Below are 23,441 nucleotides of genomic sequence, written 5' to 3'. Positions count from 1 at the left end.
GGCCCAATTGTGTTGTAGTGGCATTTAATATAATTGAGTGTCAATAACTCGTTAAGTAAATATCAAACAGTGAAAACATGGAATAATTTATTCAAAGGTCACTAACAAATCCTATTATGACAAATTGGTCCTCATAAAATACGAAAAAACAAACAAAATACACAGTAACCGTTAACACTTTTTAGAGGCAGTAGAAATACTTTGGTCAAATGGGCTGTTGCCTACAATCAGTTTGGATGGAGAGGAAACACAGTAAAGTCCATTCATAGAAGAAAAAAAACTATGTCATTCAATGTGGATGTTGAATGCAGGTTCAGATGGCCAGGCCGAAGACACTGATGATACAGTACATGGACTTGTTTTCCCATCTCACTGTGCAGCTTCCTGGCGATCAAAGACACAATAAAACCAAATGATGGCCGAGTAAAGCCTGGTACACACATAAGGATTTTCAAAATCTTAACCGACATCTTATCTGAGACAGACCCCACACATGAAGAAACAAAATCTTGGATTGAACAGCCTTGAGCGGGGTACACACATACGGATTTTCTGCGATTTCAGCGATTTTCGGATGTCTGAAAACAACAGAAAACGCCCGGTTATCAGATGGATCTTAACATTTTCCTATAACAAAATCCTGGGGTGTGAGGTGTGTTAAGAGTCAATTCTCTTCAATTGTCAATCAACTCTCAACCTGCTCGGAAAATGGGCGTGGGGAACGACAGATTCCAGACTCTCTAGTCTAGAGTCTCGTTCCCCAAGCCAGAAATCTCGCGTGAACCCATCCTTTTAATATTGCCTTTAAATTACCAAATAATTAAATGAAGATTATATAATGATTAAAGCACTTTGAGCCGCAACGTTTGCAGGAAAAGCGCTATACAAATAAAGTTATTATTATTAAGACGAAGTCAGCTCGCTTCTTGATTGGCGAGCAGGGTTGCCAGATGGGAATGACATTTTCCACCCTAACTGTATCAATGTGCACACACACACTTGGTCGCCATTCATCAAACTGCTTTATTGGTCACGTTGTACATTCAACATGCAGTAGCTGGTATAGCGCCCCTACAGGCCACTATCGGTACATCTCCCTTTTTCTAAGGATTAAGATGAAGTTGATCTCAGAGAATAACAGTTCACAGATATTACAAGTCTATATCTATAGCTTAGCATACGTACTAGAATTCTCAAGATGTACTCTCCAGCTTGTACAAATAAACAATGTAACGGTACTCTAAACAGTACAATTATTACACTTCTCTTAACTCTTCCCTTTTTTTTTTTTTTTTTTTTTCATTGAAAACAAACTGTAATGGAACCATACAGCATCAATTCACAAATAACCTGAGTCCAGAAACAAACAGTAATGACCCTGAGAACAGAACTCCAAGTCCGCAATAAAAAATTAAATAAAAATAATAAACCCACCCTTTCTGTGCGTGTTATTAGCACTCCTCTACAAGTCTCCTAGGTTTGACAATGGACCTACTCGGCCTTTGAACCCGCTCCACCCCAGGGGAGGGTGACTCGACAGGAGGGCTGTCCGTGTCTGATTGAGTATGCCCCCCTTCTATTTGCTCTCCCGGAGTCTCCCTGTCATTGCCATTCTCTGCAGGCTGTGGTTCTGGGCGTGGAATCTTCAACAGGTGTCTCCGGTTCCTGCGGATTGTATTGCCATTCTCGGTAAGTACCTCGTATGATCTTGGAGCAGTCTCTTTAAGGACCTGTGCGACCGGTCCCCATCTTCCTTCGCATCTGACTCTCACTAGGTCCTCTCGTTCAAGAGGTCCCAAGGGCCGTGCTCTTTTGTCATAGGCACGTTTGGACCGGTCCTCTCTCTGTGTGGACCGGTGCTCTCTCTGTGTGCGGTGGTCAGCGCGCTGGAGCAGGTGCTCTGCTGACGGCAGCTTTGTCTTGAGCCTCCTGTTCATCAGCAACTCTGCTGGTGAGCGGCCACCTTCCAGCGGTGATGCTCTGTAGTTGAGGACTGCCAGGTACGGGTCCTCACCCGCTTCCGCTGCTTTCCTTAGCAGTCGTTTCACGATTTGCACTCCCTTTTCCGCTAGACCATTTGACTGCGGGTACAGTGGGCTTGAGGTTACATGCTTGAATCCATACTGTTTTCCGAACTCTGCGAACTCCTGGCAGCTAAACTGCGGCCCATTATCACTTACTAAAGTCACTGGAATACCGTGCCTTGCGAAAATAGACTTAGAATGAGCGATCACTTGCTTTGCTGTGGTATCAGACAACAGCGCATACTCTGGATAGTTTGAATGGTAGTCCACTATGATTAAATAGTCTCTCCCTTTCAGCTGAAATAAGTCTGCACCTACTTTTTCCCATGGCTCGGTTGGTTTGCTATGAGGCAGAAGCGGCTCTCTAGGCTGCATATATCTATGCTGTTGGCAAATCCCACATCGCTGTACTACAGTCTCAATATCTCTGTTCATGTATGGCCAAAACAGTACCTCACGAGCCCGCCTCTTGCTTTTCTCTATTCCCAAATGGCCCTCATGTGCTAACTTAGCCATCTCTGGTCTCATGGAGCCGGGAACTACTATTTTGTTACCTTTAAGGAGTACCCCGTCGATCACTGTCAGTTCATCTCTAGTGTGACGATACGGACTTGGCAGTATCCTGGCCTCATCTCCTGGTGAGAGGATGGCCGCTATGACCTCCTGCAACTCTCTGTCGCTTGCTGTTTCCTGCGCGAACTGGGCCCATTTCTCATTTGATGCAGGCAGCTGGGCCTTCACACAGTCCACATGGATTTGCACCTCCTGCTCGGTGCTGCTCGGGCCCGTGTCACTCAAACTCGCTCTGCTGAGAGCGTCTGCCACTATTAAGTACTTTCCTGGAGTGAACTCGAGCGTCATGTGGTACTTCTGTAGCCGTAACATGAGACGCTGGATGCGTGGCGGTGCATCTCCAAGTGGCTTTCTGGAAATGGCAATAAGCGGCTTGTGATCAGTCTCTAGTATTATTTCCCTGCCGTAGATATATTCATGGAACTTTTCACATCCGAAAACCGCGCCTAATGTCTCTTTCTCAATTTGCGCATAGTTGCGCTCTGCAGATGACATCGTTCGGGATGCGTAAGCGACGGGAAACCATTCTGTGCCGTGTCGTTGGAGCAGCACCGCTCCGAGACCCTCTTTGGATGCATCAGTAGAGACTTTGACCGGTTTGTCAACATCATAGTACTTTAACACCGGCTCTTTGATCAGGTTGGCCTTTAACACCTCCCACTCATTTGCATGTTCGTGTTCCCACTGCCATTCGTTTTGCTTTTCCAGTAGACTACGGAGGGCCTTTGAGCTTGCAGACAGATTTGGTATGAACTTCCCCATGTAGTTGACTAACCCTAATGCTCTTTGCAGGTCTGTTTTATCTTTTGGCGCTGGCATCTCTACTATTGCCCTTATTTTCTCTGGATCAGGCTGTATCCCTTCCGCGGACAACTTGTCACCTAGGTAAGTAACCTCTGTCACCCCAAACTCACATTTCGACTTGTTCAGTTTAAGCCCTGCTTTACGTGCTTGTTCTAGCACCCCGCGTAGCCTCTCGTCGTGTTCTTCTTTTGTTGTGCCCCAGACCACTATGTCGTCAATAAACACACCCACACCCTCCATACCATCAAACAGCTGCTGCACTGTTTTGTGGAACACCTCTGGAGCTGAGCATATCCCAAACGGTAAGCGGAGAAAGCAATGCCTTCCAAATGGTGTGTTAAAGGTACACAGTTTGGAGCTGTCTTCGTCTAGAACGATCTGATAGAACCCTGATGATGCGTCTAACTTAGAAAAGAAACGCGCGCCTGCCATAGCATTAGTTATGTCTGAGTTAGTTGGTAGTTTGTAGTGTTCTCTTTTGATCCACTTATTCAGGTCTTTTGGGTCTATACAGAGCCTCAAGTCACCATTCTTTTTCTCAACTATCACCAGAGAACTGACCCACTCAGTCGGTTCCTCTACTTTCCTCACTATGCCCTTCTCTATAAGGGCTTGTAGTTCTGCTTTCAGCCTAGCTTTAAGGGTCACCGGCACCTTCCTTGCCGGGTGGATGACAGGTTCCGCATTTGCTTTTAACTGGATTCTGTACTGCCCAGGTAGGCATCCTATACCACCGAAGACGTCTCTATATTGCTTCCTTATTTTTTCTGTGTCAGCTACAGTCTCATGCTGTTCCTCAGCTGCACCACTAGGTGTCACTACAGACCTGTCAATTACATGCACTCTTTTGATGAGGCCCAATCTCTCACAGGATTTCAGACCTAATATGGTCTGTCTATCACCCTCAACCAACACAAACATAGCATTAACAGAGTGCCCTTTCCTTGACAGTGTGACCCTACATACCCCTTTTGTAGGAATCGGTTCATCATTGTACGTTCTCAGATTAACCTTTTTCACATGCACTTTTGGCTTCTTGTACAGTTTATTAAAGTCTTTCATCGTCAGTATGTTCACCTGAGCCCCCGTGTCCAATTTCAGAGGAATTGTCGTTCCATTGATTTCCAGATTGGCTATCCACTCCTCCTTATTGTCCTCGTTCTCCACAGTTCCCACGAACCACTTCTCGTCATCCTCGTCTGTGTCGGTCGTGTCGCTGCCTTGTTGCACCACCTGTACTTTCTTTGACAGGCAGCATCGGGCGTAGTGATTCTTCCTACCGCATTTGCGACAGTCCACACCGTAAGCCGGGCAGTTATTCGCTGCATGTCTGCCCCCGCATCTGTCACAGTCTGTGTCCTTTGTGGGCCTGGGCGCGCGGGACTTTCCTTTGCTGTTCCACCTGCTAGCGGCCCTCTCATGCACTCTCTCATGCACCGCGTCCACCGATGCTGGTTCGGGCTCGAATGACTTGAGCTGCATCTTGGCGCTCTCTGACGCCTGGCAGATTTGTACTGCCTTCTCCAGGCTCAAATTGGATTCTCTGAGCAGTTGCATTCTCACCTTCTTGTCGACAACGCCGATGACGACCTGATCCCTTATTAGCGAGTCACACAATGTGCCAAAGTTGCACGACTGGCTTTTCAGACGCAAGTCCGTGACAAACTGTTCAATGGATTCTGACTCGGCCTGTACTCTGTTGCGAAAAACATACCGTTCGTACGTCTCATTTTTCCTAGGTGTGCAATATTCCTCAAACTTTGCTAGCACTGCTGCATACTTTTGGTCATCGCCCTCAGGAAACCGAAACGTGTTGAAAACGTCCCTCGCGGCTCTGCCTGCCACTGTGAGAAGCAGTGCTACCCTTCGACGTTCATGTTTCGCCTCTTCCAGACCGATTGCCAACACGTACAGCTCAAAACTTTGCTTGAAAGCTTTCCAGTTCTCGTGGACATTTCCACTTAACTTCAACTCGTCCGGCGACCGAATGTTATTCATCTTTGTAGGCTAGTGTCACCCCACTCCTGGTACCATGTATCAATGTGCACACACACACTTGGTCGCCATTCATCAAACTGCTTTATTGGTCACGTTGTACATTCAACATGCAGTAGCTGGTATAGCGCCCCTACAGGCCACTATCGGTACACTAACCACAGTCTAAAACCGCTAATTCCACCAAACAATCTGGCAACCCTATGATTTCTGGTCGGAAGTATTGAACACATTTCACATTTGCAATTGCCGGCCACGCCCATTTTCCGAGCAGGTTGCCGGGAGAGATTGACTCTTAACACACCTCACACCCCAGGATTCTGTTATAGGAAAATGTTAAGATCCATCTGATAACCGGGCGTTTTCTGTTGTTTTCAGACATCCGAAAATCACTGAAATCGCAGAAAATCCGTATGTGTGTACCCCGCTTAAGATCCATCTGATAACCGGGCGTTTTCTGTCGTTTTCAGACATCCGAAAATCGTGCCAAAACCGGCCAAAAACTCCTTATGTGTGTACCCCGCATTACAGAGAGACTGTGTGTGTGTGTGTGTGTGTGTGTGTGTGTGTGTGTGTGTGTGTGTGTGTGTGTGTGTGTGTGTGTGTGTGTGTGTGTGTGTGTGTGTGTGTGTGTGTGTGTGTGTGTGCGTGCGTGCGTGCGTGCGTGCGTGCGTGCGTGTGTGTGTGAGAGATTCGCACCATCAGTCGTGTTGTCCCAGAAGCAGGAGCTGGCTGTCTGCAGACCGGCCCCATTCTTCTGCATGATAACACAGGTCACTGTCAAAAGAGATAAATGTTTACACATCCATCATGTGAAAAGACAAAAGACATAATTCAGGGGCATAACAGTGAAACGGCAATTCAGTACGTATAGGAAGCATCAATGAAGGTTGTGTGGCGATATATCTTTTTTCGGAACGTTTTTGCATTGTAAGATTTAACCTGAGATGAAGCCTCAGAGATGTAATCCCTCCACCACTGCTGGAAAGGCTGTATATAGCACATCCTGTATTTTCTCTAGTTTTCATTGCATTCAGGACATCAGGAACAGCCATCGTGTGATTCTTCATACATACCAATGTACTTGAAAGGCTTGCCCAGCTTGCTGAGTTGACTCAGGCACTGCTCTACTACATTGGTGGTCCATTGGTTCACTCTGCTATGTTGGTAGGCATTTCCTCCAATGGCTCCTTCTACTGACTGAAAGACAGAATAACACATACATATATATAGCATAGTTGGTAACTGCAACTGTATTACTACACGCTGTTCAGACCAAAACATTCTATAGAAATCATGGCTGCGTTCGTAAATACGCACTGGAATCTTGATCAGCACTCATGGAACGCCTCTCGTCCAATCAAATTACTTGGTCCTTTGTGACGTCAAACCCAGTGTGCGTCCGGCGCTCTCAGAGCGAATTTACGAACGCAGCCCATCTATGGCTGGGTAGCAACCGACGACCTCACTCTGATGTCCTTAGCAACATGTTGCTAGGGAGAGTTTCGTTAGCTAGCAAGCTAACATATCTTACCAATCACTGCTATAAAAGTCTGCAAATGCAGCCGTTTGCTTGCATTTTACTATTGCATATCCAACTTAATTGACAAGAATTACCTCCCTGATGATGGTGGTCACTTCATCCACGACAAAGGCAGTCTTGCAGGCAGCGCAGACAGACAGACAGAGACAAAAGAAAGCAGTTAACATGTCGCTAAGCTGTACCCAACCTTCTATGGAAGCACACAAGCATCTTGAAATACAAATAGCAAACAAATAATGCTATTTTAGCTAACGTTACCGCATCATGGCAGATAACTAAAATAAGTCCGCTTCAAAAGCAAACAGTATCTAAGAAAAACATCTAGCTAGGGTTGAGGTTAGCATTACTAGCTAGCTGACTAACGTTTGTTTGGGGTTACATTTCAAAACGTCGTTTGCGTCAAGTTCTGTCAAACGCATGACTGGGTGTAACGTTTACGGCGTTGCTGTTTTAGTTCAACTCCGCAATCCACCTAGTTTACCTCCTCTTCAGTCTGAAACTCATCCATGATGGTTGTCCGTTCCTCCCGTTAGCTGACTGTCATCAGATGACACTGAGATGAGACTGAACTTTCAACTCGTGCACAACCAGCAATGTAACAATTGCAATTCCGCCTGTGTCCACTGGAGGACACAGGCCACTAGGAATGCACGTGGTGACGTCACGATTTTGAACCTCAAAAGCCCTGAAAGTCTCTCCTTCTCTCGCCGGGTGCAGTGGCGTGCGCCTGTAATCCAAGCTGCTGGGAGGCTGAGGTTGGCGGATCGTTTGAGCTCAGGAGTTCTGAGCTGCAGTGCACTATGCCGATCGGGTGTCCGCACTAAGTTCGGTATCGATATGCAGTGGCGTGCGCCTGTAATCCAAGCTGCTGGGAGGCTGAGGTTGGCGGATCGTTTGAGCTCAGGAGTTCTGAGCTGCAGTGCACTATGCCGATCGGGTGTCCGCACTAAGTTCGGTATCGATATGGTGCTCCTGGGGGAGCCCGGGACCACCAGGTCGTCTAAGGAGGGGTGCACCGGCCCAGGCCGGAAACGGAGCAGGCCAAAGCCCCCGTGCCGCTCAGTAGTGGGATCGCGCCTGTGAATAGACGCTGTAGTGCAGCCTGAGCAATATAGCGGGACCTAATCTTTTCATCTTTTTTTTCTCCACCAAATAGCATTTCAATGTTGTACTCCATCAGCGATATTGTTTTCGACCATTGCTTTCTAGTCTGCACATATCTTGCCAAACCGTAACTTCTCTGTAACTCAGGCTACTAGCGATAACAGCCGTTTTTCCGACAACCCGTGATCGCCTCTCTCTGGAATAAAGAGGTAATAATCTTTATTTAGAAACAGTACGTATCGTTTCCAGCAGAGAGCGCAAATCTAACGTCAACAAACTGAGAGGTGGATGGATGTTGGTTTGGAGTCGGACAAAGTTGAATGAATGAATTGTCTTTATTGTCATTGATATAGTACAGGTACCAAACAACGAAATTTGGGAGGGGTGGCTCCCCTGGTGCTAGGAAAGAAAAAAAAAGAAGGGAAAGGAGCTGGTTTACATAAATAAAGGCTATGTACACTATCCACTATACTATACTATACAAATAAAACACTGTGTGCTGTACTCTATGCTATGCTATACCTATTCTAACATTTCCTATTCTCTGAACCTTATGTACCCTAGGGTTGCCATATTGCACATAGTGTTATTGCACATTCATTTAAAGTGTCGCAGTTTGCAGGCTTGAAATGTACACATTTGTGCCTCAGCACTACACCTGATTTCAATCCAGCAGCTGCCATCAATCCGCCCAGACTGTCCAGGGCCCAGAACCTAGGTCTTTGCTGTGTTCAGATGGCCCTGGGGTAGAAGCTGAGCTTCAGTCTCTTTGTCCTTGCGAACATGGTCCTGAACCGCGTCTTCGAGGGCAGCCGAGCAAAGTGTTCGTACCCAGGGTGGTAGAGGTATACACAGTAATATTAACAGACTTCAAATATCGCTGCCCATATCATGTTTGATTAGTTTCCATTTACGTTAAACTAGTACCCGAAAACCGCTAGCGTGACAAAAAACTTGCAGCGGACACGTTGACATTTCGAGTGAAGCATTCTTGCTGAAATTAATGGAAATCTTTGATACCATTAATATATGTTATATGTTAGGATGGAGAGAGGTAGTGGGATATTAAATTACGGGTGTATGAATTATTACATCTTTTATTTGCTTGTATGTCATGATGTATACTCAGGGCCTACAAATCTAGTCTTTATTGGACAGCAGATTGAAATAAATGCAAATGTTTATATTACACTGTTTGACAAAGGGTATTCATAATGACACAGTATAGAATACATTTGGATGTTTATTTTTTTTGTCAGTGTGACATTAAGCTAATTCATCAAAAGGTGCATTTTTTTTTTAAATAACCCTTTTTACTCATCTTTACCAGGGGTGTCAATAATAAATGTATTTGCGCATCATTAGAATGGGTGAACTGAAGTACAGAGTTGTGCAGGCAAGGCTGAAGCATAATTACACAGTCATCATGGAATAGGCCATCTGTATTCACACATTGACCATATTATGTGACAGCAGCTGGTGAAACTGGGAACAAGTCAGCAACCAATCAAAACGTTCAGACCTTTATTCTGAAGTGTAAATACATGTAACTTATTGAAAATAAATGACACAATCGCTAGTCAAGCCAAAATATTGCAATGCAATGGATTTGATGAGTAATCCCCACTACTCTACACTAACTAGGGATTAGTGGGGATTAATCATCGAATCCATTAGTGTGTCATTGATTTTCAACAACATTAACATTTATTTTCATTTTTCAGAATAAAAGTCAGGTTGCCAAATCGGATGCCGACTTGTTAGCGGTTTCACCAGCTGCTGTCACAAATGTCAAATTTAACCATCATCAGTAGATAATACGACAAAAAAAGAGCTCACGTTTCACGCCTGGGTCACACCGGACACCTCTACCTCAGCAGCGCATGGGCGTCATTTCGGCACCCATGTTAACAGGTTAGAGCAGCCACACAGCATGAGACGATGGCTCAAGTGGGCTGTGTGGCTGCTCTGACCTGTTAACATGGGCACCGAAATGAAACGCACACACACTGTGTGGCCCAGGTGTGAGGGATCAAATCCCTTCAATCACCCCATATAACTGGAACCGAAAGGCTTCGTCACAAGCTTGTTACATCTTGTGTGCAGCTGCAAAAGGCAAACCGTATAAATACAAATGTTTTCACTAAACAAAAGTTGAATGTCTGTAAATAAACGAACATTATTCTATTTCAGAAGTGTCGTTTCATCTTTATTTCTGCGTGAAGGGGAACGAGTTTTGATCCATCAGCTCCCCGACTCTCTCCTGGAGTGTGTGGACCACCTCGGCTAAAATGAAAACGTGTGTGTCGTCAAGGTCCTGGATGATGAATTTCTTCCCAAGGGCGGACGTTTCATCAAGGTACAGCAGAAACTGCTTCATGGCAGGGTCACTGCAAACAGAGGAGACAAGAGATGGATTGAGATGGAAATCCTGAACACATCAATCAATAATGAGGGCACAATTGCGTTTGGTAAGTAGACCAATCCTCAGAACACATAGGCCTACCATGCATTCTGACGATTGAGTGATGGGTTTCTATCTGATATTACTAATAACTGTATGCCTGCAGTAATAATAGCCCAAACGTAATAACAATAAATAAAAAACTCGAAAACACAGTCGTATTTGCAAAAACCATAACAGCAAAGAGCAAACCCTTTCACAACTGATTTGTGATCAACACTATTCTCAGAGCCACATATACTGGTATACAGACCTCATAACTGACTCTGATTACTACTAAGTTTACATTTACATTTTGGGGATTTAGCAGATACTTTTATCCAAAGCGACTTACAACACATTTGTCCAAGTAAGTGAATAATCTGTCCATCAGTCATCATAAGAAAAAGTAATCTATGCCATGACCATTGGCAGCCAGTTACAGTGCTAGATGAAGGAAGAATTACTTTAAAAAGTAATAGTATAGAAAGTTGGGCATACATCTACGTACCATTCAACAAGAACACCTTTCAGTACGTTCACCATGTTGTCAGCTTGCTTTGTGGATCGACTAGACTTATCAACAACCCCAAACCACCAACGGAACCTGAAAAGGAGTTACAACCATTTCATACATCAGTTGTTACAATAGCAACCACAGTAATCAGCATTAAAAAGATCTGAAACGCGCAGCAATGCATGCGATTGATTATCACACAGGCTGACAATAAAGTAAAGTACTGTCTGTTCAACGCGGAGTTGATGACCAATAATGAGGCTTACAATGACTTGATACAATGAAACAATGTTGTTTTACTGCTTTAGCGAGCTGACTAAAGCTAACGTTAGCCGTGTAGCTAACAGCCTCTTTGTGTTTAGTCTGCCAAATGCATCTGGTTGTCGATGCAAACCTGCTAATGAATCCTAATAGATCACATATACGCCTGAATATGTGGAACACTTACAGTGCTTAGCTGGGTAGGAGCAGCAGCTTCTGGAAGTCAACAAATAAGAACCTATGTAACGTCACGACTCAGCGAAAAGCATCATGGGATGTAGTGTGTACGACGAGGGACAAAAATAGCGAGCTAATTGAGTCGTTTAAAAAAGAAGAAGAAGAAAGTCATCAGTCAGCCCAGAAATGTGTGTATTGTATATGATACAATTAGAAATAACAACAAATTAAAGGCAGGTTAGTCTTTTGCACAGCTATATTTATTTTACACAGGTTTATTTGACATGGAAATTATTGGCAATGCAATGCATACGAGACAACATTTCAAGTCAAATAAAATTGCAAATGTAACCGGCACATCTGTTACAGAGACAAATATGTTGAATTGCTATAAACTAGAATATTGAGTTGTTGAGCAAGTGTTATAATCCAGTTCAATATAATAAATATTGATAAACCTGTTTTTAAGTCATGCACCTGAGGTAAGGCTTATGAGGATAACTGGGTATGGCACATGGAAAGGCAATTCTGTTATACAGCTCTGAGTTAAAGTAAAATAATTAAATAAAATAGTAAACTTTTTACAAACCACTCAAGTCATGAATTCATAATGTGACCTGCTGGGCAGTTAAGTGCCTTCTGTGTAAAGTACAGTAAGTGCAGTACATAATATGCAAAGTTAAAACCTCTACTTGACAAGGAACAAGGATCAAAAAGGGAAGAAAAGCAATATCCTGTGCATTCTTCCAACTTTAAACTACCTGTAAACATTGTCAAGATGATCTTTAAAACCTTTCAATACTGGTGAGTGACATCTAAAAGGATGAAGTTAATGATAGCTGGAGAAGTAGAGCACCATGGATCTTTTCTTTATCCAATCAAAAAGGTTTTTCATAAATACATAAAATCAACCAAAAAAAATCCTAAACTATCATCACATGTGTGGTTGTTCCTTTGAATGGGCAACAGTGAGAGGCAGTCAAGTTTCCATTAGGTCAGTGGGCATCGTACCCTGTACCCCCCCCCCCCCCCCATTGAAGAAGAGTAGGCCCCCTCAGTGGCTGATGAAGCCCTGCAGTGCATCCTGGATGAACTGGAGGCTGCGCTTGTAGAGGAACGAGTCTTTCTTATCAGGCTTGCAGATGTTGAGGTGATCCACATCCACCTGGATGAGGTCCCCGATTCCCAGATCTGAAATAGGAGTAGTCTCTGGGTTAGAGTTGGGCTGCTGGTAATAGGAGTAGTCTCTGGGTTAGAGTTGGGGTGCTGGGTTAGAAATGGGGTGATGGTAATAGGAGTAGTCTCTGGGTTAGAGTTGGGCTGCTGGTAATAGGAGTAGTCTCTGGGTTAGAGTTGGGGTGCTGGGTTAGAAATGGGGTGATGGTAATAGGAGTAGTCTCTGGGTTAGAAATGGGGTGATGGTAATAGGAGTAGTCTCTGGGTTAGAGTTGGGGTGCTGGGTTAGAAATGGGGTGATGGTAATAGGAGTAGTCTCTGGGTTAGAAATGGGGTGATGGTAATAGGAGTAGTCTCTGGGTTAGAAATGGGGTGATGGTAATAGGAGTAGTCTCTGGGTTAGAAATGGGGTGATGGTAATAGGAGTAGTCTCTGGGTTAGAAATGGGGTGATGGTAATAGGAGTAGTCTCTGGGTTAGAAATGGGGTGATGGTAATAGGAGTAGTCTCTGGGTTAGAAATGGGGTGATGGTAATAGGAGTAGTCTCTGGGTTAGAAATGGGGTGATGGTAATAGGAGTAGTCTCTGGGTTAGAAATGGGGTGATGGTAATAGGAGTAGTCTCTGGGTTAGAAATGGGGTGATGGTAATAGGAGTAGTCTCTGGGTTAGAAATGGGGTGATGGTAATAGGAGTAGTCTCTGGGTTAGAAATGGGGTGATGGTAATAGGAGTAGTCTCTGGGTTAGAAATGGGGTGATGGTAATAGGAGTAGTCTCTGGGTTAGAAATGGGGTGATGGTTATGGCCTGAGGTGGTTAGACATTCAGATAAACAATAATTTTAAGCTATAATCCTGAAACCTACTGTAAATAATGCATGATCATCAGCATCAGTATGCTCACTGTATAACAAACCAAAGTGATCTATTCATGCCCTCTTCCCTCTGTGTATTTATGAATGAAATGTATGTGATACACAACCAGTATTGTGATCTGTATCTTGATGCTGCAATGTTAATGTTGAGGAATCAGAGCCAAAGAATTGTACTCTTGTGTACTCAGCACCCCAATGTAATGAAAGCAATTCTGATTCTGATTCATAGATGCCATATTATGGTTCTGGTATGTTATCCTTGCATGTCCTGTGTGAGGTCTGCCTACCTGCAGACTGTGTTGGCACCACCAGTATCTTAATCATGGGGCCGATGTTGGTAGGTAGCGTTTCTGCGAAGCTCAGCACCTTGAACTCCCTGTCCTTAGCAATGTTCAGGAAGTTCTCGTTCAGGTCACGCAACGCAGGGGAGTCTGGGAGGGGATATTAGAGGAAAAGTATATCAACATATTAACAGAAGAAGTTGATCGAACAGTTGAACAATGTTAAATTCGGCGGCAAAATGTCATATTGTCTTATGATCCGACCTGGCTATCATAAAAAACACCATCGTTTTTCTTAATGGCCTAGCGTCCAAGACCCCAAACTGGTGTACGCACCCTTGCAGAGCTCCCGGACCTCTATGGAGGGGAAGAGTAGGTATCTGACGTTGACAGAGTACTCTGCCATGAAGGTGCCGCGGTGGGGCACGCTGTAGAACATGACGCCCTTTGTGTTCTTCATCAGGCCTCTCATGTCCGGGTCCTTCGAGGCGTCCAGGAGCATCTTCTTCACTAGTAACCCTGAAGGAAACAACCATTATAGAAGTATAAAGAATATTTGAAATGGAATTCGATGCTGTGGAAGATTTGTTGTTAATCCTTTGACATTTCAAAAGAAACGGAGAGTATTGGTTCGAGAAAGTCTACTACCATTGTTCTTTTGTCCATCTTAACTGCTTGTACATGAGAGAATAGATGTTTCTGGCCAGAGAGTGGGATCATGAGTATTACAGCTTACAGCTTACCTCCCATGCTATGTGCAACCCAGATCACTGGCCTGTCCCCTACCCCTGCCGACTTGAGTTTCTTCAGCAGCTCTCGACTCCTGTAGGCCAGAGACTTCCTGAAGACACAGACATACAAAGAGTAAACGTAAGGTCAATGGGAAAAGCATGTAGTAGCATGGTCACAACAAGGATGTAGAGGACACACACACACACACACACTCACACACACACACACACACACACACCTCTGGTTCTCGGCAGGACACTTGGCTCTCCAGTCACTCAGGTGGGTGTCGTACTCCACAGAGAGAACCCTTAGGTTGGGGCAGTCGGCAGCCAACCACGACTGACCCAGGGGGGAGGGGAGAGAGGAATAAGAAGATTCTAAGTTTGCCAATATGACGACGCCACCCACAAAGAGACGCAAAGTGGCCGATCTGAATGGTTGTAAATGAGTAACCACTGTATTCGTCAGGTTAGCATACAGATCCAGATGGCTGGTGTATTACCTTGGGCCAGCACTCTGTGTAGTCCTCCGTGACCCCCTTCTCCTCCTCTGTGAGGTCACAGTCCTTCTGCCGCCACGTCTTAAAGGCCGCCCCCAGGAGCCCGTGGACGAAGAGGACGTCAGCTTTGATTGGCTGGCTGGAACAATCCATCAAACGGAGGGTTGGTAATGAGAATATGGTAAATATACAGCTAGACAGAGACTTTGTTTTGTACGCGTACATGAAATAATTATGAGGATGAAATGAACAGAGAAAGCAGACTTGACAACTCATTTGACTGAGTGATAGTTCAACTAGCGATACACTGATACACATAAATGAACGAACATAAAGAGCTCTGTAAGTAAGCTAATGTCACTGAAGTCGTCGCGGTGTTTACCTGCTCCGACACTGTGGGTGTAACACATAGACTCCGTCTTGGTATTTCTCCTTCACCGTCTCCCTGTCCAGGTTAGCCAGAGCACGGGCGGCGTGAGACGCCTGCATGATGTGTGGAGACTGCATCATCTCTGCCAGGACAGACACCCAACCTGCAGTGGCAAACATCAAACCATGTGACCATCTCTGTAGCCGAGTATATTACTGACAGGCTACTGACGGGCTACAGGTTACAGGTGAGTGATTAATAAGCAAACTGGTAAATGGAAGTTTCAGGTCAATGGGACTAAGCTGTATCAGGGAGATAAATGAAACAATTCTAAAAGAACCAGCAGACACTGCAGTCCTCCAGGACTAGGTGTTGAAGACACCAATCAGCATTGAGGAAATCACCCATAGTAGAATAGTAAGCCTGAAAAAGTGAGTGCACTGACATTGAAGTGTACACTCCACTGAAGTGAAGTACGCCCCCCCCACCTGACTGGACTATGGCCTGGTGCATGCTGTCGTTGAGGGCCAGGTTTCCGATGATGCGTACGATGTTCCTCTGGATCTTCTGGGAGTCGCGGCGGAGCTGGTAGACCCTCTGGAGGAGCTGCAGACCCCCGTTGGACACAATGTGGTCACAGTGACTCTGGACCTGGGGAAGAGACATAAGAGTGATATACAACGTCTTCATAAGAGCATCGGCTTAATGATTTTGTCTTTGTTGAGGACTGTAACAGAGATTATTTCCATATAACTGGACAATAAAGGCTGAAATATCAACATGGAAAGTTACAGAAGCGTTGCCACATAAGGGGGCTCACCTTGGAGTGCTGTACCAGGGCCTGTAGACAGAAGGACTCCACCTTCTCAGAGGGGACTGAGGTGAGGCTCTGGGCGTAGGGCAGCCCGTTGCCACCGAAACACCACAGACCCCCCTGAAACACAAGACAATATAACAGTACATTTTATGCCTTTGCTTCACATGACATAAAAAATCATCACATACAATAAGCGTTCAAAAACACCAGGAGCAGACCATGATAATTGATAATTGTGCAAAATATGCATGTGCAAAAAGCAGAGGGAAGGGGAGTACAATGTAAAATGGATGTGAAAAGAATCTGTGTGTGCAAAGAAAGAAAGTGAAAGAAAAGAAAGTAAGAGAGATCTAGTTTTAACTATTTATTTCATTATTTGATACGCCAGTGTGTGTGTGTGCGTACGACGCAATGAATTACAATATTACAATAGGAAAACTCAGTATAGAATAGTATCAATAACATAAATAATTACAATGTCTTATAAATCATCACTAACAACTTTATGGCACTAGACTAGTAAGAAACGACAAGACCAATACACACATTATTATTATTCATAGAATATGTAAGGAGAGGAACCTAGATCTTCATTTTTATGTAGACTGCGTGTGGGGGACGGAGGAGAGGATACATGGGGGCGGCTGTGGCGCAGGAGGTAGAGCCGGCATCTAATGATCGCAAGGTCGGCGGTTCGAGCCCCGGCTGGCCACATGTCGAAGTGTCCTTGGGCAACCCCAAATTGCTCCCAGTGAGCGGGCCGGCATGCATGGTAGCTTGCCGCCATCGGTGTGTGAATGTGTGTGTGAATGGGTGAATGAGAGGCCGTTGTAAAGCGCTTTGGATAAAGGTGCTATATAAGTACAGTCCAGTGCAGTCCAGTCCAGGATGCGAGGAGTCGTGTTCCTAATAATTGAAAAAGCTCATGAAGCTGAACCTTCCCTGCGCTGGTGACAGATCAGCAGAATCCAGTGGAGTCTGAACTGGCAATTCTTCTCAACCTAGAATACAGCAATAATAATATACATCATTTAGCTGATGCTTTTATCCAAAGCGACTTACAGTGTAGTGCAGTGAGTGCATACATTTTTCAGTATATATCGGTTACCAGCGGGAATCGAACCCACAACCTAAGAGTTGTTAGCACCATGCTCTACCAACTGAGCCACAGAGGACTAGGGTACAGTATATAAACTCCAAACTTGGCATTGTCTCTCTCTCCTGCCCACTTCTGGTCTTAGGCCACTCTGCACAGTTTGGGGTTGGACGGCCTGGGGTTGTCATGGTACCAGGTACCACCTGTTCCGGCCTGTGCTTGGTCACACACCAACTGTATCCTGTGTGGGCAGGATATGCCCCCTGAGCAGCAGGAAGTGGTCTGACCCGGCCGTTCTTCTTACACCACGGTTTGATCCAGGTATGGGGCTGATGCTGTGTCTCTCCTGCTTTGATCCTGCCTTCTCGCTGGGCTCAGGGCTTACTGCAGGGATCTGCAGGCGATGACTGGCATTCATTCTATCCTGCTCACACTTGGTTTGGGAACATCAGCTCTGTCTCTTTGGCATTCAGGCTGGCCTCCAGTCTCTCCACTGTGGCCAACAGAGCTGTAAGACGTCTGCCGTTGTCACAAGGTCTCACTGGGCCGGATGACGGGTTCAACTCTGCAGCCATGGACAGTTAACCCCAGAAGGTACAGCGCCAGAACTCTTGTGTTTACTATTTTGAAGGCGAGAACGAAGCAAGAGTGCAGTCTTTCGGTGCAGTAGGCACTCCTGTGCAGTTGTTGTTGTTGTTGTTGTTGTTGCAATGTGGTGTTCCAGTAACTTCAAGACCTGCTCTTTTATAGCCTGTTTACATTTTCTTGTGGTCTATGATGACGAGGAAGACTATCTTCCTGACATTTGTATATGCGCTGCTGTCTTCAACATGACATTTTTTCTTTTTTTATCAAGATCAAGTTTTCCATCTTAGACAGGTGTGTGTTTGCCTGATCGCCCAGACATGGTATGTGTATGCAGGAGTGTGTGTATGTGTATGTATGTGTATGTATGTGTATGTGTATGTGTGTGTGTGTGTGAGAGAGAGAGTGTGTTTGCTTGCACCTTACCCTCTGTGTGGCCAGGGACTGGCTGCTCTCTCTCAACGCGAGCGAAGTGAAATACTGAACACACTTGTCCACCTCAGACTGAGGAAGAGTGGCCAACAGCTGCCTCAGACCATCCTCCACTGAGAAACCCTGAACAGAGGTAACACACACACACACACACACACACACACACACACACACACACACACACACACACCGTAAAACACAAACCTCTGACGCAAACTACACACATACTATCACATGTCATACTATTGGGTGTCCAAGACACTCTGCCCCTCTGCGACAGTAAAGATTGATCATCTTACGGTAGAACAAACAGACAAAGGTGAGAACTTCCACAGACTCTATATTATTTCGCCAGATTTCGCCAAGAGAGGTACGTACATTCTCCACCTCTGGAAGCATGGGCGGAGACAGGAAGAAGCGCATGTCCACCTGATGGGTGCGGGCCAACCCCAGGGCCGTCCGCTGGTCTATGGCCTGGGCTGCTGTCTGGTACTGGTAGTCTGTGACGGACAGGGGGATGGACCAATCATAATCAAACCCACTGCTTACATACAAAGTATGTGTTTTTTGTTGTAGTGTTCTATGTTTTTTTAAATAATCTGGTTTTGCAATTTTTCCAACATAGCACAAACAATCATACATATGCACAAAGTATCTCTAATACTGAATAGTGATAGTTGACAGTTACGTCAACATTCAGAGGTGAAGTTCCGAGGTGAGTAAAATGTAAGGTGAGAGTTGAAAGGTCAAAGGTTGTGGGCATTACCTTGCCAGTGGGGGTTGTCTGCTAGGTCCTGTATAGCCTGCAGTCTGACAGCCTTGGTGGCTGAGCGTGTCCTCTTCAGCAGCACCCACAGAGCAACCTCGTGGGGGTCCGCATCCATGTAACCCAGGTGCTCTGAGACACACACACACACACACACACACACACACACACAGGCAGACACACACACACACACACACACACACACGCAGGCAGGCAGACAGACAAACAGACACACGCACACACAATCATCATCATCATCATCATCATCATCAATATCCATGGTTGTCATTGACAGTATATTAGGTCTAACACATATATAACTACACTTAAGTGATTAGGGGTCACACAGATTCTAGAATGTCCATCTACCACCTAACTATTGTACAACTACATATTATTATGGACAGATTATTATGTATTAGTTTACTTCAGAATTGCAAACCTGGTATCATCAGTTGGGCTGCTATCATGTGTCAAACGGGAAGGTCACGAAAGGTCAACAGTTTAATATTAGAACCATCATGATGTAAACCACTATGCATTATGTCTACATGTCACATTACACACTCCTCTTAAAGAAGGCAGAAGGGCATTATAATGTCTGCATCACTGTAAGCCCTGAGGAGGAGGATGAGGAGGGGGGAGGGTGGGTCAGGGTAGAGCACACCTGTGACTGGCGCTGACTGAAGCAGGCTAACACAATGGAAGAACAATAATATGCACATGCATACCCACAGGAATGCATATGGACACGCACGCAAGCACGCACGGACGGACGGTGCGCGCGTGCGCGCGCACACACACACACACACACAGGAAGCTAGGGGCAGGTGTTTCCTGTGGTGTACAGTACACGGTGGCTCAAAAACAGAACTAGTAGTGACGTGCAGCCGAGTGTGTCTGAATTCCACACCTGACCTTTACCCAACGAACGCCTCACTGACTTCTGCTTTCCAGTACTATCAGAATAGACAGCATGTGGTACATTACACATGCATTCTATGTGTGTGTGTGTGTGTGTGTGTGTGTGTGTGTGTGTGTGTGTGTGTGTGTGTGTGTGTGTGCGTGAAAAGGTTTATTGTTTTGGTCAGGATCATTCCATTTCCAGAACGATCAGAATGTTCTCCTCCTCACCATCCAACGGCCTCAGAAGAACCTTAGAGGAAATTTCCAGGAATCTTCGAGCTGCTTTGTGAAGCTCTCTCCTGGCCTTATATGTGAGCCCTGGAACAAACATGTGGAGGAGGGTAGAATCAGTAACTACCATGTTTTTAACACACCCAGTTCCAAAATAATAAACTTCATGGTTACAGAATCTTATCCAAAGTAAAACAGCAAAAAAGAAGAAAGTAGAAAATATGTTGCTTTTCATCGCAGCATACTTTAAACCTGACTAATAAGCTATTCCTGTACACAATCCAAGTAGGGCCCGCACACTCAAATGCTCCACCACGGCACGGTACCTTTATTTACAAACTAAAGACAGACAACGTTTGTAGGATTGAAAGGATGTCAGACTGTCTTAGTCTGTAAATAAAGGTATGCCTTGGAGCAGTACTTTATTTTGTAACTAAGTATAATTCTGTAAATTAGGTTACAATATATTTAGTTCTGCTATAAGTGTTTAAGTGTTCACAGCTGATTCTCTAAACCATTCCCGAGCTGCCTTGGCTTAAAACTCTGTTTTTTTGCAGCCTTGACCGGTGGAAATGAGAGCAGGGAACAGACAGCCTGACCTATGCAGGCGAAAGAGAGAGAGGTGGGGAGCGGAAGGAAAGGAAGGAAGAGAGTCATCTCTGGACACCTGGAGCTGACATAAACCTTTTAACAACCCTTGCTCATAGAGGAAAACTCAGCTGCTATGGGTCAACAAGCACCCAATGTGGGTACTGTTGCACAGACACATGTGAAAGTCTCGGCCATTCAAAACATGCACTATAACTATTGGCAAATACAACATTTTAGGACATACAGCATGTTTGTTTACATCAAATGTTCGTTTACGCCATTGGATTGAATGTAAAGTTGAGAGGAAATACAGAATATTTAACAACCATATAATATACACATTCATATACTATATTATATTAATATACAATATCTAAACATTGAGTCTCAGAGTTCCATTGTTTTTCCAGGAATCCCATGTCGACGTCATGTACTGTATGTTCAGTGGCGTTATCAGAGAACAAGACCCCTCCCTGTCATAAAGTCCAGGTGAACGACATGCTGTACTGCACCTGTGCCAAGGTTCTCCTGCTCTCTAGAGGGCGTGGTGGCCGTCAGGTAGATGTAGGACTTGTGCTTCTCCTGCAGGATGGCCTGCGTGTCGATCGTCACCGCCTTGTTCAAGGTCACCATTTCATACGTGATGAAAACACAGCCCCTGAGAGAAGACACAGATAGATAGATAGAGTTCAACCAGATCAGATCATCAGATCATTTAATCAAATATTTGTGTTGTTTGAGACTTGACTTACCCAAGCACAACTGCACCGGTCACTTTTGCAATTCTCCCTAAAAGGAGACAAAATAGGAGAGATATAATGATGAGTGATGTTCAAGGGCATAGGCCTAGATTAACACACATTAGGCCTTCATGTGTGACAAGTATCTGCCTTCACGTGGATAAAAGACAGTGGTCATGTCCACCAGTGTAACTCTGACACTGATTGTAATTTTTTAGGGGGCTCATCCAGGGACAACTTACTGATGTCCCTCCATGGTAACACCTTCTTCACTCCGGGGCCAGTGGTACTGAGTCTCCGACAGCGGATCATACGCAGCGCTGCCACAGACATCCTCTATCTACACACAAACACAACAGAAAAATCCTGCGACAATGAATGCAGTTTAAACTACTACTACTACTACGACTACTATTACTGGCATAATCCACAAATATGCTTGTGGTGACATGTAGTAGGTATCTTTGTGTTTAAAAGTAAAAATGTGACTCCCCCCAAAACTTTCTGGATACCCTAGGTTACATTCTCTGTGCAGTAATTCCATCAGTGTACAGTACATGTTATGTAACTTGTACATGTTATGCAACTTGCAGACGTCCTATGAAGACAGCATGACAGCACATTGACATGAACCTCATCGTGGTGTGTGTACGTGGTGCAGCATGTTGAAAGGGTCATTTCATTTATTCCATCTCATTCATGATTTTCAGACACTGACAATTACATTGCAAAACACAGGAAGTTCTTAAGTTATCTTCGGGGCTGCAGCTAACTATACTCTTCTCTTCCATATTTCCCCAATTAACCAGTTGCTCATGAAATATAAAAACAAAACAAATGACCTGATGGTCTGTTTGTGTGTTCACGGCTAACATCTGAACAGCTACTCAACCATTAGCTCAGTTACCTAACCTTAGCTGCCTTCGCATCAATGAATGACACCACTAAGGGTTGTCTATTATGAATATAGCAAGTTGTTTGCTAGATACTATACACGTTTACCTTATAGCGGAGGTTTATTTAGAGTTAGAAGGTTTGGAGGACTCTTTCTCTCTCCTCCCTAGTAACCTCCGACTGACAGCGGACTGCGCTGGGAAACAAATAAACAGAGGTGGAGCGACCGTCCCTTAAAGCATACGTCACTTACCGTAAACAAGGCAGAGACGCAAAAGATTTTCTACAAAACTTCAACTACCGTAATGCTCCTGAAAGGAAATCACAATATGCAGCAGAACCAGACAGAAGTCTGTCTGGCAGTATGTATTTGGTGGTCAAGTGTTTCAGTTTCAGGGGCTTGAGCATGGTTTATGTTAATTGTTTTTATCATACTGTGTGTGTGTGTGTGTGTGTGTGTGTGTGTGTGTGTGTGTGTGTGTGTGTGTGTGTGTGTGTGTGTGTGTGTGTGTGAACGATCTCTGCATCCGAACAGGAGTGTCCCTGGAGTGGGTGCGGCCGGACTCTGGGACCGTGAGGGTCTCAGAGGACATTATAACTGACCCTCTCGTTCACGTCAGGGCAACTGCCTCATATGGTGGAAACAGTCACCTGCTAACATCTGCAGGGGCCAGGCGAACCCTCTTGGATCTACAACAACACCGACAACAGCAACACTGGACTGGACTAAAACTTCAGGGAAAACTTGCATGTCTTCCCTCTGCTGACCACTCTGTCCAAGCCCGGATTATCCATATATTGCATCGGGTGAACTCCCTGGGGCACCAGCCAATGGGGGGGGCACCAAATTATTCGGACAATGAATAGACCTTTAAAATATTTTGGGCACATTTTTAAAATATAAGCTATATTTACTGGAAGACATCCACACAGGTACAAAACTAACGGTTATATTTCGGCTATCATGTATAAAAAGATAAATAATTGCGAGTTCGGTGTAAGTGCCCCCCCCC

General features: G+C 44.9%; 3 protein-coding genes across 3 annotated transcripts; all 3 read right to left on the bottom strand.

The window, feature by feature from the left end:
* Window positions 1-85: 85 nt before the first annotated feature.
* On the bottom strand, window positions 86-7,493 carry dynlt1b (dynein light chain Tctex-type 1b). The gene is made up of 5 exons (XM_080532420.1): window positions 7,421-7,493; window positions 7,014-7,055; window positions 6,473-6,596; window positions 6,096-6,173; window positions 86-384 (listed from the first exon to the last, which is right to left on the bottom strand). The coding sequence occupies exons 1-5, from the start codon at window positions 7,445-7,447 to the stop codon at window positions 314-316; spliced, it is 342 nt and encodes a 113-aa protein (XP_080388546.1). The 5' UTR covers window positions 7,448-7,493; the 3' UTR covers window positions 86-313.
* A 2,508-nt stretch (window positions 7,494-10,001) lies between these two features.
* Window positions 10,002-11,497, bottom strand: gtf2h5 (general transcription factor IIH, polypeptide 5). Its single transcript, XM_080537685.1, has 3 exons — window positions 11,452-11,497; window positions 10,998-11,093; window positions 10,002-10,433 (listed from the first exon to the last, which is right to left on the bottom strand). The coding sequence occupies exons 2-3, from the start codon at window positions 11,030-11,032 to the stop codon at window positions 10,253-10,255; spliced, it is 216 nt and encodes a 71-aa protein (XP_080393811.1). The 5' UTR covers window positions 11,033-11,093; window positions 11,452-11,497; the 3' UTR covers window positions 10,002-10,252.
* A 998-nt stretch (window positions 11,498-12,495) lies between these two features.
* serac1 (serine active site containing 1) lies at window positions 12,496-22,628 on the bottom strand (the record flags this gene model as incomplete). The annotated part of the gene is made up of 17 exons (XM_080533194.1): window positions 22,537-22,628; window positions 21,777-21,874; window positions 21,547-21,583; window positions 21,307-21,452; window positions 20,201-20,290; window positions 19,067-19,198; window positions 18,679-18,800; window positions 18,295-18,423; window positions 16,191-16,304; window positions 15,859-16,021; window positions 15,383-15,533; window positions 15,004-15,139; window positions 14,740-14,840; window positions 14,513-14,610; window positions 14,106-14,288; window positions 13,776-13,919; window positions 12,496-12,632 (listed from the first exon to the last, which is right to left on the bottom strand). Exons 2-17 carry the CDS (start codon window positions 21,865-21,867, stop codon window positions 12,496-12,498), a joined length of 1,974 nt encoding a protein of 657 aa, XP_080389320.1. The 5' UTR covers window positions 21,868-21,874; window positions 22,537-22,628.
* Window positions 22,629-23,441: the final 813 nt, after the last annotated feature.

This window comes from Nansenia antarctica (genome assembly GCF_963989245.1).
Source record: "Nansenia antarctica genome assembly, chromosome: 1".
Classification (NCBI taxonomy): Eukaryota; Metazoa; Chordata; class Actinopteri; order Argentiniformes; family Microstomatidae; genus Nansenia; species Nansenia antarctica.
Note: the sequence above shows the minus strand (reverse complement) of the source record. Positions and strands in the feature narration are given on the sequence as shown.

Bases quoted from the DNA above. Each gene is read 5' to 3' on its own strand.
- dynlt1b (XM_080532420.1), bottom strand. From the start codon at position 7,447: ATGGATGAGTTTCAGACTGAAGAGGAG. The intron at 6,597-7,013 runs GTAATTCTTGTC...TCTGTCTTTCAG, and splicing joins TGACCACCATCATCAGGGAG to TCAGTAGAAGGAGCCATTGG. The intron at 385-6,095 runs GTGCGAATCTCT...TTTGATCGCCAG, and splicing joins CTGGGACAACACGACTGATG to GAAGCTGCACAGTGAGATGG.
- gtf2h5 (XM_080537685.1), bottom strand. From the start codon at position 11,032: ATGGTGAACGTACTGAAAGGTGTTCTTGTTGAATG. The intron at 10,434-10,997 runs GTACGTAGATGT...CTCTGTTTGCAG, and splicing joins AAAGGTGTTCTTGTTGAATG to TGACCCTGCCATGAAGCAGT.